Source organism: Suncus etruscus, chromosome 1 (assembly GCF_024139225.1).
Source record: "Suncus etruscus isolate mSunEtr1 chromosome 1, mSunEtr1.pri.cur, whole genome shotgun sequence".
Classification (NCBI taxonomy): Eukaryota; Metazoa; Chordata; class Mammalia; order Eulipotyphla; family Soricidae; genus Suncus; species Suncus etruscus.
In genome coordinates, this window is record NC_064848.1 from 163,826,310 (window position 1) to 163,844,133 (window position 17,824).

General features: G+C 49.8%; 1 protein-coding gene across 1 annotated transcript in view; it reads right to left on the minus strand.

Moving 5' to 3' along the window:
- The window catches only part of RAB11FIP4 (RAB11 family interacting protein 4), a 115,847-nt gene that overhangs the window by 5,546 nt on the left and 92,477 nt on the right, over positions 1-17,824 (minus strand). The window contains exons 4-9 of the mRNA XM_049771631.1: positions 6,942-7,165; positions 2,893-3,087; positions 2,352-2,486; positions 2,036-2,071; positions 1,216-1,315; positions 931-1,034 (exon numbers count right to left, since the gene is read on the minus strand). Coding sequence (XP_049627588.1) covers positions 931-1,034; positions 1,216-1,315; positions 2,036-2,071; positions 2,352-2,486; positions 2,893-3,087; positions 6,942-7,165 — 794 coding nt within the window. The remainder of the gene's footprint in view (positions 1-930; positions 1,035-1,215; positions 1,316-2,035; positions 2,072-2,351; positions 2,487-2,892; positions 3,088-6,941; positions 7,166-17,824) is intronic.

A 17,824-nucleotide genomic window follows, 5' to 3' on the forward strand; every position in this document is an offset into this window, starting at 1 on the left:
TTAGGGCCTTGGGCCCTGACACTGAGTCAGTCGTATCTATCTTCCCTATGGGGTCTAGGGACACAGGCTGGGTGTTTAGATTGACTGGTGTCACCACTGAGGGATGACTGCCCCAGCAGTGAACCCTGAAGGAAGGGGGTGCTATGCCTGAGGAGCTAGTCTCAGATCCCACCCCCCCAGATTTGGGTTTCGCTGCCTCTTCCCACTTTATATTTTTACCATTTGGGGCCACATCCAGGCCACACTCAGGAATCATTCCTGACTATGCTTGGGTTACCATACGGGATGTTAGGGATCAAACGCAGAATTGGTAGTATACAGACAAGCACCCTATCTGTATACTACCACACTGGTCCCTGACTCTTTCTACTTTATTCCTTCCCAGCCATACCCCACAGGGCCTACCATTCAATTTATCAACTGCCTCAATGCTCAAAGCAGGCAGGTCTAGCTGAATGTCTAGCCACCCCGACAGCCCAGAAGGTACACCATCTGAAGCACATTTTGCTGGCAGCAGTCCCCTCCCTGACACTGACTTACTGGAGTGTGCATCAGGTTCCATCTTTGGTTCTTCAAGGGTGAGAAATGGACCCATGGAGTGGGGTCAGTTACCAAGTTCTAGTACCCATATCTCCCTGATAGTAAGGCCCCAAGGGTGTCTGGGGGATGAAATCAATTTTGCCATTCTCTGTATCCTGGACCTTGAGATGAGGCTGGACAGGAGGAAGTGATGTTCTCTCCCATGATCCCCATTGGTGGAAGTGGAAGACATTCCCGACTCTAGCCTTGTCTGCCCAGGCGCTCATACCCAGGGGGTGAGGGCAGGCTCTGACCTGTCTCCTTGTGCCCAGAGACCTGTTCTGCTGGGCACAGGTGTGGGCAGAGCAAGAGCCCACCTGCCCCGTGGGGCCTGACCTGCCCCATGCTGACCTGTGCACCAGCTGAGTGTTCTCCTGCTTCAGCTTGCTCTTCAGATCTCCGTTGGTAAGACTGTCGTTCTCCAGTTCCGTCACCTTTTTCTCCAGGAAGCTTACCTGCCATGGGGAGCAGAGATGGGATGGAGAGAATGCTGGGGCTTTGAGGACCAGGACTCTGAATACAGTGATGGCTGGGATCTGGAACTGACAGTCCTGGGTGGGCTGTAGATACCCATAGCTGTGCCACATCATCCCAACCAGGCATACCTGGACTCCCTCATCACTCCCAGAGGCCCACCTTCTCTGTGATGTCGTTGTCACAGGAGTCAATGCTGTCCCGGAACAGATCCTCGGTGCTACCGTTACTGCTGCTGAAATTGCTGCTGTGCATGAGCTGCCTGTGGGGCAGAGGGGAAAGAGTGCAGATTGAGGCAGGCTATGCAATGTACCTGGGGCCCAGGGAGATGCCTAGAATGCCCTAAGAGGGCAGGATGACTCTGAACTCACCCTTCAGAGGAGGCACATTGGCCACAGGGCCCCTCCTGAGCAATCCACCCCAACCCTTTCCTGTTGCCCACAACTTCTCGCACTAGGATTCTGACCAGCCACAAGTGACCTGAGCAGGTGAGTACATAAACCCTACCCTAGCTGGCCCACCTCTATCGTCCCCGTTCCCACACCACCACCACCACCACCCCCGGTTGGGTCCACTGCATCTGTAGGGAGCTGGAAGTGTCAGTGCAGGGTGGCAGGTGGCAGTCCTGACGGAGCAAATACAGCCTCAGTGGCCTATCTCCCGGCTCCTGGGCACACTCACTGGTAGGTCTCGACCCAGGCTGGAGAAGCAGGGCAGGATGCTGGCAGTGCGGGGCAGTGGCTATGCAGCACTACTTCCTGGAGTAAAGGCCCTGCTCCAATAAGACATGCTCACACCCACCCACCACCCACCAACAGAAGCTGAGGGTCTTTGGGGATGCAGCAGAAACAGAGGCTCAGAAACGCCACCCACCTGCTGTCAGTGGGGCAGGTGGGCAGGGAGGAAGTGACCCTTCCTTTCAGCAGTGGCTCCTGTGGCTGCCCCAGAGCCCAGTCCCATACTCTCTGTCCAGAGGACTTACCGTCCAAATGCTGTGCTGGAGATCTTTCGGTTGGGGCTATACAGGTACAGAGAGAGAGGGAGGGAGGGAAGAAGAGAAGGAGAAGATGGCGGGGAAGAGATGGTCAGTGAGCAGATGTCGACACCCACCCCCCCCTCTCCAAGTGAATGGCATTGACTAAATGTGTAGGGTCCAGAGGAGCAGCACCCTATGCCAGTCCCTAGGATAAACTCCCCAGGGCACTGTCCTCTGCCATGAGGGTGGAGTCGCCCTTCTGGCTGCTGGTCCCTGCAGTCTCCTCCCAGTGTCCACCCTCGGCTGTGTCCCTGCATCTCACCTGTTGGCCTTCAAGTTTTTTAGTCGCGCTTCCAAGTCATTCAGCAGATTGATCTTCTTGCAACACTGAGAGCAGTAAACATCCAGCAGTTCACTGTTGTACATGTGCCGTGTCTTCCTGGGAGTTTGCCCAGCACTGATTCGAGGAGAAGGGAGTCTCTTAGCTCGGGCCCCACTTGCTGCTGCCCCATCCCCATGCTGAGAACACTAGACCTCTGCCCCTCCCTGTGAGGAGGTTCATGCACACAGAGAGCATGTAAAGGGGTGTGCAAGAGGCTGCACTCCTCTTCCAAGTGGAAGCCTGGTAAGTGGTAGCAGCAGCATAGCAGGTCCCCTGAAATGTTCTAGGAGGGAGGACCACAAAGACCTTCTGGGGGACCTTTACCAATGGGCAGGGTGGAGAGTCCCAGAACACCCCAGTGGGCAAAGACTGGGTCTAGCCCATACAGTCAGGCCTCAGCCTGCCTGACCCTCCACGATGAGGTGGGGATGCTTCTGCTGCTTTTCTGGGACCCCACACACAACACAAAGCCAGGGGCCACCTGGAAGATACAGAAGAGCCCAGGTCCGAGTAGACGTTGGTCCGGGTCTCGTCATCTGGACAAGGGCTGCTGGGAGTACAGTCCACATCGTCCCCCTCCCCATAGTCTTCAAACTGCTCCTCACTACTGAGAAGTGACGTGGTGGAGTGTGTAGACAGGTCCGATGGTGTCGCGGATGGTGTGTGCACCAGGGACCTACGGGCAACCAGGTACATGTCAGAAAGGCACTCTCAGGTGCCTATCTGGCCTTCAGGCCCTTCCACAAAGGGAAGGGTGGTGCAGCTAGAGACTTAAGATGTTTTTCCATCTGGGAGTGATGCCCTGAGGGCAGCAACCCAAGGGACGTTCACCACAGAAACTACAGGAGACACCCAGGGCAATTTATTCTAGAGAGACGCAAAATACAGAGCAGATCACAGCTGAGTGTCAGCAGTGTGTCTGAAACACACACACACACACACACACACACACACACATACAGTGGGGAGGGCATGCGCCAGGTTGAGGCAGGAATTCTCCACTAGCCCCCACAGAACTGCTTTCTGTCCTGTGCAGAAATCTCAGCACTGACAATGCTGAGAGCAAGTTTCCTGATGTTGCCTTGATTTACATCTTTTTTTTTTTTTTTTTTTTTGGTTTTTGGGCCACACCCGGCAGTGCTCAGGGGTTGCTCCTGGCTGTCTGCTCAGAAATAGCTCCTGGCAGGCACCGGGGACCATATAGGACACCGGGATTCGAACCAACCACCTTAGGTCCTGGATCGGCTGCTTGCAAGGCAAACACCGCTGTGCTCTCTCTCAGGACCCTTTATTTACATCTTTACCATTCATCTGCCCATGGCAGTTGAGACACAATATTCCTACTCTTCAGTTGTGTCTCCTAAACTTTACTGAAAAAAAAAAAATTAAAAAAACTTTTTTGGAGTTTTGGGCCACACACAGTAGTGCCCCTTCAGGGTTTCCTCCTGATTCTGCACTCAGATCACTCCTGATGGGGCTCAGGAGGCCATATGGGGTGCTGGGGATCGAACCCAGATCATCTGTGTACAACACAAGTGCCCTACCCACTGTACTATCGTTCCAGCCCATAAATTTCACTGAAATTCTTGACAATACCTACTGGCAGCTGCCTCTAGTGTCCAGTCCCAGAAGGCATTAGGAGCTAATGATCAAGTGGCAAATTATTAGCTAAAAGGTCAGATATCTATGACTATCTATCCTTGGGTCAGCTGGTCAAGAGGACACTGCTCCTAGGACCCAAAAGAACCACCACCAAAGAGCCACCAAGTTTGAGAACCTACCCTAAACACCACTTTTGGTGAACTGTACAAAGCAATCTGTGTTTAAGGTCAAACTGACTGTTTCCTGCGTTTCAGTACATAAGAGGACATTCCCCCTCTCCCAAACCTCTGGGCAGCCTGACGGGTGGCGTACTCTTCCTGGGGTGGAATGGAGCTGCCTTTCCTCAGACTGTGGCAGCTGGCAGGGAGGGACATGGCAGGAAGGGACATCTCTGCTGACCAACTAAAGGGGACACCACGCCTTGGGAAGTCTTGGCCCTAAATGTTTTGGAACATTTCTTTTTTTTTTTTTTTGTTTTTTGGGCCACACCCTGTGACGCTCAGGGGTTACTTCTGGCTATGCGCTCAGAAGTTGCTCCTGGCTTCTTGGGGGACCATATGGGACGCCGGGGGATCGAACCGCGGTCCGTCCTAGGCTAGCGCAGGCAAGGCAGGCACCTTACCTCCAGCGCCACCACCCGGCCCTTTGGAACATTTCTAAGACACTACACAAGCAATGGAGAAAATAGAGCAAAGTAGAAGGTAATTAGCATTCTGAGAGAAATGCTGGATCAGGTCTGGTGTGATAGTAAGGAAGGCATTTGTCTTGCACGAGGATGACCCGGGTTTGATCGCCAGCCCGTATGATCCTCCTAGTCCACCAGGAGTGATTCCTGAGTACACAGGAATAATCACTGAGCACCTCTGGGTGTGACCCCCCCCCCCCAATGCTAAATGCCCTGGAATTTTTTTTTTGTCTTTTGGGTGGTGCTGGGGGTGGAACCCAGATTTCAGCCATGAAAAGCAAGTGCTTTACCACTGAGCTGCGTCTTGGCATCTGGCAGTATTTTTTTTTCTAGGCCTTTCCTAATTTATGTTTTTATATTTTATTTTGGGGATCAATTTCAGGGCCTCACACATGCAGGCAAGCCCACTACTGTGAGTCATGTTCCTGCTCTTTTTTTTCTCTTTTTCTTCTTTTTTGGGTAATACCCAGTGATGCTCAGAGGTTACTCCTTGCTCTGCACTCAGGAATCCCTCTCCTAGTGATGCTCAGGGACCTCATGAGAAGTCTGGGATCAAACCTGGGTTGGTGGTGCACAAGGTAAGCACCCTACCTGCTATACCAGGGGTCTCAAACTCTATTTACCTGGGGGCCGCAGGAGGCAAAGTTGGGGTGAGGCAGGGCCACATAAGGGATTTCGCTTACCGAATATTCACAATAAAAAATTGCATTAGTAAGAAAAGAAAATCACATTAAACATTTACATACCCCTAACAGAACTGCGCGGGGTATGCGAATGTTTAATGTGATTTTCTTCTTACTAATGTGATTTTTATTGCGATTTACCGAATAATCATGAAATTTGAAGGCCGGCCGAGGGCCACAAAATGTTGTACGGAGGGCCGCAAATGGCCGGTGGGCCACGAGTTTGAGACCCCTGTGCTATACTATTGCTCTGGACCTCTTGGTGGTGGTTGTTATTGATTTTAAATAAAACTAAGATGAACACATGGATATCTTGTCATCTGAGTTTTTTTTTAAAAAACTCATAGATTAGGGCCCAGAGAGATAGCACAGCGGTGTTTGCCTTGCAAGCAGCCGATCCAGGACCAAAGGTGGTTGGTTTGAATCCCGGTGTCCCATATGGTCCCCCGTGCCTGCCAGGAGCTATTTCTGAGCAGACAACCAGGAGTAACCCCTGAGCACTGCCAGGTATGGCCCAAAATCAAAAAAAAAAAAAAAAAAAAAAAAAAAAAAAAAAACCTCATAGATTATACATCTTACATCTGTCAGTTACTTAATTCTATTTCTAACACTGGTATAAACTTTTTTCCCACTTTCTTCTTTTTAAGAGTTTTTATTGAGGGGCTGGAGAGATAGCATGGAGGTAAGGTGTTGGCCTTTCATGCAGAAGGTCATTGGTTCGAATCCCGGCGTCCCATATGGTCCCCCGTGACTGCCAGGAGCAATTTCTGAGCATGGAGCCAGGAGTAACCCCTGAGCACTGCTGGGTGTGACCCAAAAACCACAAAAAAAAAAAAAGTTTTTATTGAAACATATTTTGAAAGATGTAAGGGGAAAGAAAGGGAAAAAAATGTGTATTCAAGAGCAAACACAGACTTCTCCACAGTGGAAATAAGGAAGCATAACACAGAGATAAGAAATTTAGTGTTTTTGTTTTGTTTTGTTTGTTTTTGGGTCACACTGGGCAGGGCTCAGGGGCTACTCCTGGGTTTGCTGCTTATGAGGCAAACGCCCTACCGATACTGACCACTGTGCTAGCTCTCCAGCCCCAGGCTCTTTTTTTGTTTGTTTTTTGTTTTGTTTTGTTTTTGGATCACACCTGGCAGTGCTCAGGGGTCACGCTCTACAATTTGCTCAGAAATCGCTCCTGGCAGGCACGGAGGACCATATGGGATGCTGGGATTCGAACCACCTCCTGCATGCAAGGCAAATGCCTTACATCCATGCTATCTCTCCAGCCCCGAAATTTAGTGTTTTGAAAGGAGAACAGGAGAATCAAAAGCAAGTCTAGTGTGTAACCTTTTTTTTCCTTTTTTTTAGGGGCCACACCCAGCAGTACTCAGAAATCGCTTTTGGCAGGCTCGGGGGACTGACCATATGGGCTGTCAGAGATTGAACCTGGGTTGGTCTCGGGTCAGTCACAATTATGGCAAACACCCCACCATTGTGCTATCACTTCGGCCCCCAAATTGGTGTGTAACTTTTAAGATGCTTAGGATTTGAGCATCAATTCTAACTCACTTGTCCTCTGGCAGAAAGAGGCCCCGGAGCCCCCCATCCTTTTCAGGGGGGCACCCGACAGACCCCTCCAAATGGGTACTCTCCATGGGGCTGTCCATGTCAGAGTCCAGAGAGCCCTCGGGGGGCGCCAGCATCATAGCCTCCTCTTCATCTTCAGGAAAGAAGCTGGGTTCCCGGGAGATGAGCTCGCCATCAGCAAAGGTGGGGTCTGGTCCCTCGCTCTCCTGGAAAGACAGAGGGGGACAGAATGAGTGAAGCTGCTTCTGGATCAGTACTTAACAGACAGCAAGGATATCGGCAGGGCCATGCTGGACAGACTGGGGTGCAGGGAGACTGATGCTGGGATGCTTGCACAGAGCATCCTTTGGGGGTCCCAGCAAGCTCCTCGTGGGAATTTAGCAGTTAGGTATAGGGAGCCTCAGACCAGCCAGTACTGCATGTCCCTGCATGGATGGCTCTCGAGAGTCCTTAACACCAAGTACAAATACCTAACCCAGGTGAGTTAGGTGAGTCTGAGGTAGGGCTGTTTGCATAGAGACATCCAAGATTCTGGGCAGGTAGGATGATCTCTCTGAACTTCTCTGTTCATGGAGATCTTAGACACACCTCAGAGAATGAATCCTGACCACAAGAAGTGGAGAGTGGAGAGCTAGAGATAGGACAGCTGCCTTGATCCTCATGGCCACTCTAGGGAGCACCAATACCAGACCTTTCCGTCTTTTGTTTTCTGACATGGTGGGTGGGACTTTGCAAGCAATGTAGGGTGGGGAAGGGGATGGGTCACTCAGAAATCCTAGGGGGGCTGGAGTGATAGCACAGCAGTTTGGGTGTTTGGCTTGCACATGGCTGACCCGGATTTGATCCTCAGCATCCCAGAGGGTTTCCTGAGCCTGCCAGGAATAATTTGAGTGCAGAGCCAGGATAATCCCTGAGTGCTGCCAGGGGTGGCCCAAAAACCAACCAAACGAAAACAAAAAAACTAGGGCAGATCAAGTCAATGTTAGCACTTCTTAGGAAGCAGTATTGCTCAGGCCTAGCCATACTGGACCCTGCAGGACTACCCCAGGCTATTCAAGGACCTCCAGAGCTATACCTGATTACATATTTGGGGTGGAGGGCTGTGGTGCATGAAACAGAACCTGGGGCCTGAAACCCTTACATTCTCTCTCTGGCTTGGCCTTTCAAATTTGAACTTTGGGCCAGAAATGGGCAGGCGGGGTCAAAGAGCAGGCAATGGTACAGGCCTGACCCCTGGGCTGTATAATGATGGGCCCAAAGTGCTGGGGCTGTCCTCAGGGAGATGAAGCTGGTCTGCTGGCACCTCTCAGTCCCTTTTGGGGACTGCACTGTTGCTGAGCTGGGCATGTCCACGAGGCATCACTTTCCCCTGCTGTCCGTCTACCAGGGGTCTCAAACTCGTGGCCTGAGGGCTGCAAACGGCCCTCCATACAACATTTTGTGGCCCTGCCCTAGAGGAATCTTTTTTTGTTTTGTTTTGTTTTAGTTGTTTGGGTCACACCCCCCAATGTTCAAGGCTTACTACTGACTTTGCACTCAAGGATCACCCCGACTTTGCCTCCTGTGGCCCCCAGGTAAATTGAGTTTGAGACCCCTGGAAGCTCAGTCCATTCCCAGGGTCCTGTGGTAGGCTCCCCAGCTAGGAGGAGCAGAGCTTCCCTCAGTCCAAGACCTCATAAAAAGTACTAGCAACAAGGGCAGTCAGGTGACCTCTGTTCTCAGAGAAGAATGGTGCTGGGCATCCTGAGTATTGACTCAGAACAGAGGGTAAGGGGCACACGGCAGGCTGAGTGCAAAACTACCTGCCTTGAAAAAGTGAGCTATGCTGTGTGGCACTAACTCCTGGCCCCACCAGAACATGTTCCCCATCCTCAATGCACCCTAGCATAGTTTGGGCTCCGAGAGTGCCTCTGTCAACACTGGGTATGTATGGCAGCCAGCCACGCATGTAGAGAGCAGGGCCAGGAACACTATGGGCCGATGTGCACAAAGATACAAGTGACCCCTGTGAGCATGGTGAGCACCACAGCCAAGTGCCACTGTCTCAGTGATGACAACAAAAGGAAAGAAGGGGCAAATAGGCAGTGGTGAGTGAACATGGCTCCTATCTGGGCAATAGGTAGATTGATAAAGTCAGAACAAGGCCTACCACTTGTAATTAAAGTCAAACTAATGCTTACTGTCTACAGGTCACTCGTCCAGGTTACATGGCACCCAGCCTTCAGATCTGACTGAGCATGCTGTCTGCCCACTAAAGACACCCCTGGGGGAGACAGGAGCTGGCACCGATGTCTAAGCAAATGTGAAGGGGTCCCCCTTGCCCGGAGGGTACCTTTCCTCTGCTCCTTCACACCTCATGATGACAATGAGGTGTGTACCTGTGGCAGGAATGATGAATTTGAGCCTAGCTCCACTTTTACCTGCTTTCAAAGTTTGCTTTCTTTTTTTAAACTTTATTTATTGATTGGGGGTCCTGTGGCAGGGGCATCCCATTCCATCCACATTTCTGTGCTGAGGTCCTCACTTCTCCTGATCAGTCAAGAGGCAGGTTTTGGGGAGTAAGCAGAAAGGACTTTCACAGAAAGGGGGGGGCACTAAGCAAAGGGGTATCCTTAGCCAGCAGTTCTGGGTGACTGTGGGTGACCTATATCCAAAACTCTGTCCCTGAAGACCCACAGTCCACCCTTAGCAATTTCTAGTCCCCATAGGACACAGGCCAGGTTGGCCCATGCTTGGCCTCCTCACAGGTGAGTCCCCTCCTCCTGACCGCCGAGGGCCTGGATGAGGTGATTCTGGCATCTGGCTGCCACTCATGAGCTGTGACCTAGGGTAAAAGGCCCCTTCCTGTCTGGCTGAAGAGGGACAGTCACTTGGACTCTGGGGGTGACTCCAGGCCATGACTATTTTTCAAAGCACCAGAGGGCAGCAAATTCCAAAGGTCTCCATCAGGGCAAATGCTGACTCTTTGGATCCCAAGAGCTGTAGGAACCCCATAAGGTACCAGATAAATCAAAAGTTGAGGAGAGCCTCACCTCAGGGGAAGAGCTAGGGGAATTGGTCAAGATCAGTGGTTCCTGGAGGTTCAGGACTGGGCAAACAGGCCCTAGCCAGATGCTCAGCAGGTCAGCTCCATGTGCCACCAGTGTCCCCTCCACACTTGCAGTCTCAGGCGGAACTGGAAGGCGCTTCTCCCCACCCCCACCCCGCCTGAAGCAGGAACCTGAAGGCCCACTCAGTTTCACATGAGCGCACGTATTTGCTGCACCCACAGTGGGCTGGCTGGGGCTCCTTGGAGGAAGTCAACAGGCTGGGAGTGTGCTACAGGGGCTAGGGGCCTCCAAGCCTCAAAGTGGTCGGCAATTAACCCACCCCCACCCCCATGCCACTGTCTCTACTCTCAGAAGAGACATCAGGAGCCCATACAGATTCAACGGCATCAGTTGGCCTCACCCTCCCCACCTGGTCCCTGTGGGATGACCCTGCTGAGTTCTATATGTGCAGCATGTACTTGTCTGAAACTGATTCCAGGGGACCCCCCCCCCCCAACTTTCCATGCTCCCTGAGGGACAAACCATCCTCAGGATCCCTACCTTTGAGTCCTCAGTCACATGGTCAGTGTCTGGCAGGTGTTTGGAGGTGAAGTAGAATGCAAAGCAGGTAGGCAGCCTGGGCAGGCAGTTCAGTTTAAGGCCCTTCTAAAATCAGGGTGAAAACACCACAGCACCCACATACTCTGAGGTATACAGGGAAGAGTGGAAGGACAGAGCCAGGCAAGTTCCAGAGGCAGATTTGACTAGGTCCCAAATTCTTGTGCCACCACCTACAACTCTGGGACCTTTGGTTGGTGGAACTCAGTACCTCCATTTCCCCATCCCTGAAAGGGTTAGTAGGATGAAGAGTCGATGTAGGCCCTACACACCACGGAGAGTGCTTGATAAACCTCCATACTGCCTGCCTTCAGTGTGTAGAGAAGATAAGCAGGGGTGTCCGCCTGCTCCATCCAGTGCGGGGCTCTTTCTTCTGAACCCTGGAAGCACATGACACTTCTGGAAGCCAGACCTGCTCTCCAAATACCACTTTTCTCCCACCAGGGTCTTCTGCCCACTTGCCTAGAAGGCCTCTAGCAAGTTAATTACACCTTTTAATAAGTGTGAGGACACAATGCTGCCTGGGCAAGGGCACCCAGAAGGCTCGGAGGCTCTGGCATATCCACCCCCAGCCCTGGCAACTGCTCTGCTCCCTGGGTGCTTACTCTGAGCCAAAGAACAGCTCTGTGGGGACAGGGCTGGTAAAAATAGCCCAAGCGGCACATCCCACTTCCCTCGCAGCCAGGCACCACGTGGAATCCTGCTGCAGGGAAAGGGTGCAGGGAGAGATGGATCCATCTCACAGTGGCACCCTGCAGGAGGTGGAGCTACTTTGGAGACATGGCCGAAGAAAGATCAGAGCACATTCCCAGCAGGGTCTGCCTCAGTCTCTGCTTTCGGAGGTGTGGTGAAAGAGCAGGTGTGTGAGAGCCAAAGCCCCTCATCCATAGACAGAGTTGGGAGGGGAAACCCAGGCTGGGAATGTGCCACTGCAACAGCGTTTGGCTGGGATCACCATGGCACAGTGCACAGGATGGATGGGAAGCAGCTGGCTGTGGTTGCCTCCTGTTGGCCAGGGTCAGCTTCTGACTCCCATGCCAGGCGTGGCAGGACTGACAGATGTCTGGCATGCATCTGTGGCAAACCTGAAGCTCTGGTTCAGCCAAGATCTACCCAAGTGCTCAAGGATGGTGGGCAAGAGAGGACTGAGCACCCACATGGAGGCTAATGCCTTGCCCTCTTGTGCCCCAGCTCTCCAAGCCTTCCCCATCCACTTAGGTGGCCTTCAGACTGGCTCATTCTGTGAGGTCCTTGAGCAGCATTATCAGTGCCCCATCCTGGGGTGGGGATGGGTCAGAACTCAAGACAGAAGGCAGCACCTCACTCCTCCTGCCCTTCCTCAGCATCCCTTAGGTAGAGAGGGAAGCAGGAGCCCACCCTGCTTCAGGATTGCAACCATTGCTGCTTTGTGGGGGGTCTCCCCTGCCAGCCAAACTCATGGATCAGTCCTACAACCTGCAGCAAAGCTCCTGTAGAGGGAATGAGCCAACCATATACCTCAGGAGCCTCCAAGAAGGGGTTCCAGGCCAAGGTGCCTTTGCTCATAGTTGTGCACGCAGATCCCAGTTGCCTAGGAGCATACAGTCTCAAGAGGAAACCACATTTCCCCAAGGGAGGTTCTAATCACCCAATTCTAAGGACTGCACACTTGTTTTTGTCCTGGCCTTTGCCCTTGCCCCACCTGAGACTGTGGCCCTCAGTAGAGAGTGGGGGGGGGGGGGGGAAAAACCAGGGAAACCAAAGTGGTGTCAGCCCTTTCCACAAGGCAAGGCAGTCAGTGAGGGAAATCTGTGCCTGCACACAGGGCGGTGGGGCATGGACCACTGCTGAACTCTCCTACCCTTGGCACCCTCCTCACAGCAGATTCTGCTGCTATGGGGTAGCACAGCAATCAAGCAAAGGGGGAACAGGATATCAGAACATCTCTGGGAGCACAGCTGGACCCAAGAAGGCAAGTTTTCTGAAGGGTGACAGAGCAGAGACTGAATAGACTTTCCCAAAGAGGGTAAAGGCACCCTCTGGGAGCTGGGACAAATAGGAGACAGTAGTCACCTTAGATCCAAACAGGGGGCTGCTTTCTAATTGTTCACTTAAAGGGGGTAGATTGCTGGGAAGGGGGAAAAAAGTGGTTTTTCTTCTGAAAGAAGGCTGAATTAATTTGGGAGCCCTGGGACAAGACATTTTAGGAGACTGAAAGCACCTCTACTCTGTATAAGTTTATCCACCATCAATTCAATCTTCCTAGGATGCTGCTAATATTGGGAGGGGGGTGGGAGCCGCTGCCCAAGCTCCTGGCAGAGCACAATTCTCTCTACAAGCAAACTGGCTCCATCAAGGGATTCCCATGTAGCAATGTCCAACAAGATAGTTTTCAGTACTCTCAGACTCTGCTAAGACTGTCCCTGGAAGGGCCGGCGTGGTGGCCCTAGAGGTAACCTAGGATGGACCAGCGCTAGCCTAGGATGGACCGCGGTTCGATCCCCTGGCGTCCCATATGGTCCCCCAAGCCAGGAACGACTTCTGAGGAGTAACCCCTGAGCGTCACCAGGTGTGGCCCCAAAAAAAAAAAAAGACTGTCCCTGGAGCATGTGGTGATTTCACTGAAATGCCCACTCACCGAGGTCAAGGGCCCCACGGAGACCCTGCGAGCCTCTCGCTCACCATGTATGTCACAGTGATTCAATTCATATAGTAAAGTATAGAGACTGCAGTCATCAACACTGTCATCAAGTGTCATCAAAAAAGTTTTGCTGGGCCGGGCGGTGGCGCTAAAGGTAAGGTGCCTGCCTTGCCTGCACTAGCCTTGGACAGACCGAGGTTCGATCCCCCGGTGTCCTATATGGTCCCCCAAGCCAGGAGCAACTTCTGAGCACATAGCCAGGAGTAACCCCTGAGCGTTACCGGGTGTGGCCCAAAAACCAAAAAAAAAAAAAAAAAAAAGTTTTGCTGCAACTATGTATAGTAAACCTTATGAAAACTGTGCAGGTCAGGTGCACAAAAGCTGAATCATGTTATGCAACCTAAAATCAGAAGTAATATTTAAATTTCTCAGAGAAAAAGAACCCACAAACAAGACAAAAAATATGTTCATATTCACTGAGAGGTGTGGTCTTTACCCTTGGAACAGGGAAGGTAAATTCTTGCAGGTCTTACCAGACAAGTGTTTTTGTTTGCATAAGAATCTGGTCTTGCTCTAATTCCTCAACCTCTGAAACACCTAGAGGGTAAACTCAGCTATTTGGGTAGTTGGGTCCTGTTTATACACAAAACCTTGATGAAGATTGCGTGACCCAGCCTTAGACAAACTTCCCTGGTGGGCAAGACACACAGCCACACAGCCTTACTGGACAATCCAGCCCTGTCCACGATGCTACTGGGAGAGGCCAGTGGCAAGTTCCCTGCTTGGAACTTTCCTGGACACGGTCCCATGTGTTTCTTTCCCTGCAATAAACCATACCATAATAAACCAGCCTCACTGCAATAAACCATACTGTATTTCTTTGAAAAGCAGTTAAGAAAAAACAAACGTAACTAAAAATACAACAGAGGGAAAAAATGAAATTAAATGATTATATCATTCTAAAAGATGCAGGAGTGAATGCAATAGACTTATGTATATGGTCAGCAAGACTATCTGATTGTGTTATCATTAAAACTAAAACAAAACACCCTATTACAAGACAAATATTGGGCCACAGGAAGTACTCAGTGGTGGACTATCTGCTTCCAGGTCTGAAGCTGTGAGTTTAATCCCAGTCACATGGAACTCTCAGTACACAACAAAAGTATGTGGAAGTCCCAATAAACACCACCCCAAATGGGAAGACCACTGGTCAGAACAGCAACAACAAAGGGAAAGAAGGGGGAAGATAACACAAATAAGGAAAACTATCTAAAAACAATCACTGCCACAATGTGCAATTTATAAGAGAAATAATAAGGATACAACTCAAAAGTTAAAAAGAAAAAGATGTTATACAAACGCAGAAGTTGGATGCACATATTTATGTTCAAGTATATAAAGAGATGACGTTGAAACATGATGAAAACCCAGTTTAGCATGTAATCCTACCGAACATTCATGTAACAGTTTTAAAATACATAAAGCAGGGGCCAGAGCTCTGGCGCAAGGGGTAAGGCATCTCTGCCTTGCCCATGCTAGCTTAGGACAGACCAAGGTTCGATCCTCCCCCCACGTCCCCCAGTGTCCCATATGCCCCCCCCCCAGCCAGGAGCGATTAATGAGCATAGCACCAGGAGTAGCCCCTGAGAATCAACAGGTGTGGCCCAAAAACAAACAACAACAAAAACTTCCTTAATTTAAAATACATAAAGCAGGAGAGATAATTGGGGGGTGGATATTATCTTCATGTGACCAAACCAGGTTTAATCCCTGGCCATCCCACAAGGTCCCTTGAGTCCCACCAGGGGTAATACCTGAGCACAGAGCTAGGAGTAAGGCTGAGAACAGCCAAGTATAGCCAAAAATAAAGCAAAAACTAAAAGCAATTGATGGAGAAAGAGAACTAGAAAGAAGATCTGACCCATATAGAACACTATACTCAATAGCTGTAGAAAAAAAAAAAACACAAAAAAAAGTTGTTGAGAAATTGAGTATTTGCAGAATCAACATGCAGATTGCTTCAGAACACTGAACCCCACTATATGCAAAACTCTACCATGGAGAGAGGAGCCTCCAGTTACTTGAATTCAGATCAGTAACTGGGAAAGCCAGACACAGAACTTCTGACAGGACATAGCATCACCTAACAGTCTTAACAAAACATTGGATTCAGTGAAGCCTTAAGGGCCAGCTTCTACTAAATGGGATCAAGGGGGAGATTATAAACAAGTTGCACATTTCCACAGAAAAGTATGTGGAACCTTCTAAGGTAAGTACCTCACTTATCAGAAAGAGAATTCCATAAATGCTCTGAAAGAAGGGAGTTTTTCTAATGTAAGGATTCTCAAACTCACTGTACATTAGAATTGCAATGTGGGGTAGGAAGGATGGGTACAATAAACCTCAAACTGAATGTGATTTGGCAGGTCCTAAGTAAAGTCTGAAAAGGGGCAGCTCTATCTATAAGTTAAATGCATTTCTAGGGGACAGGGAGAGAATACAGCAATATGGTGCTTGCCTTGCATGCTATATACCCATTTCAATCCCTGATACCACATTATGATCTCTAAAGCACTGGTATGAATGATCCTTAAGCAAAAACCAGGAGTAAGCCCTTAGCTCAGCCAGGTATGGTCCAAAAACCAAATAAATAGGAGCCGAAGAGATCGCATGGAGGTAAGGCATTTGCCTTGCCCTTGCATGCAGAAGGACAGTGGTTCAAATTCCGGCATCCCATATGGTTCCCTGAGCCTGCCAGGAGCGATTTCTGAGCGTAGAGCCAGGAGTAACCCTGAGCGCTGCTGCTGGGTATGACCCAAAAACCAAAAAAACAAACCAAAAACAATAACAAAAAAACAACAACAAAAAAACAAACCAAAAACCAAATAAAATGATTTTCTAACAATTCTTTGGTGCTAATAATGCTGCAGGTTTTCTGGTTACACTTTTGAGAACCTCTGTCCTAATCAAGAGACATAAAAACTGACTGATTAGGATCTAATCAAGGAAGACAAACAAACACCTAATGCAGCTTAACAGATCATATTCTTCAAAAGGACAGGATCAAACCCAGGGATCAAACACACAAACTCACAAAGGCAAGTGCTCTACCTCTGAGCCACATTCCCAAACCCTAACTGACAGAATTTTAGTGGGCAAATAGAGAAGCTGGACTAGCTGATATTAAGGAACTATGATTTTTGTTAGGAATTAAGCGCTATATAGTTAGGAAGAAGAAATTTCCTCAGGTCTAATAACATCTTGCCTAACTTTCTAGGGCTTCCCATCCAAAAAAGTTAGAGGGGCCAGAGCAATAGCACAGCGGTAGGGCATTGGCCTGACATGCAGATGATCCAGGACGAACGGTGTATTGAATCCCAGTGTCCCATATGGTCCCCCAAGCCAAGTGTGGCCCAAAAACAAAAAAATAAAAAGTTAGAGAAAGCAAGTGTGGTTGCAACACCACGACACTGTAAACCATTAACAAAGCTGTTTTCTGCTTCTGCTACTTTATGAAGGTCTGTCCTGATTACAGAGGTTGGTCTATGTGGCTGAAAGTCAATAGTTCTGGGACAGCAATATGGAGAGCAGCAGAGAAGTACAGGGGATAAAAAGTGGTAGTACCACCTTGGGGAGGCCCTTGGGATACCATTCCCAGACATGCCCTTGATGGCATTTCTGCAGCTGTAATTAGTTCTCACACATCTTAATTTTCAGTGTGCTAGAAGTATGCTCTCTATATAACTTAAGCTTTGTTATATATCAGCAGGCCAAGGGCCATCAATGGCTCAAGTTATACAAATGATCACTTCCAGAGGGTAAACCAGGAATTCAGAGCCTGACTATAAAACTTGTGCAAACAGGGAACCTAGTGGGGGGCACCAATGCTGGGTCTTGCCTAAGGGTGAAGCTGCCTAGTCCAAGCTCCCACTTCCATTCCCACTCTGAACTTTACGAAAGTAAAAACCCTTCAAGACCAACAGAACCTCTCTGAGACACTGTGATTCCCCCCATCTCATGAACCTCTTCCATGGTGACACTGAGATAGGCTGACAGTAAAGAGACCATCAGAATAATTTGATCATCGGAATAATTTATAAACGTATATATAAACATATGGGAATCTCAGTAAATTGTCTCCATTTCTTGTACCCTTTAGATAACAGCATTTTAATATTGGGTGTGGGGACTCCCAAGCCATACAGAGGGAGTCCAGAGAATACTCCCAGTGGTCAACAAGAAACCTTTAGGTCAACTAGGCTGCTTGGGCTCTGTGGTGCCAGGAACCAAAAATGTCACTGCAGTGGTACTTGGCCCCTCCTTTGGCAGTAGCTATGTAGTGCTGGGGCCCACACCCAGGTCAGGCATTGTACTATCTTCTGGTTTCCATATATTTTTTTAATTTTTGAACCACACCTAGAGGCAATGCTCAGGACTAACTCCTAAATCTACACTCAGGAATCACTCCTGATGGGCTTGGGGGACCATATGGGATGCCAGGGATCAAATATGGGTCAGCCACATGTAAGGCAAACTCCCTAACCTGCTGTGCTATCAAACCGGACCCATATCTTAGTTTTAAAGAAGAATCAAAT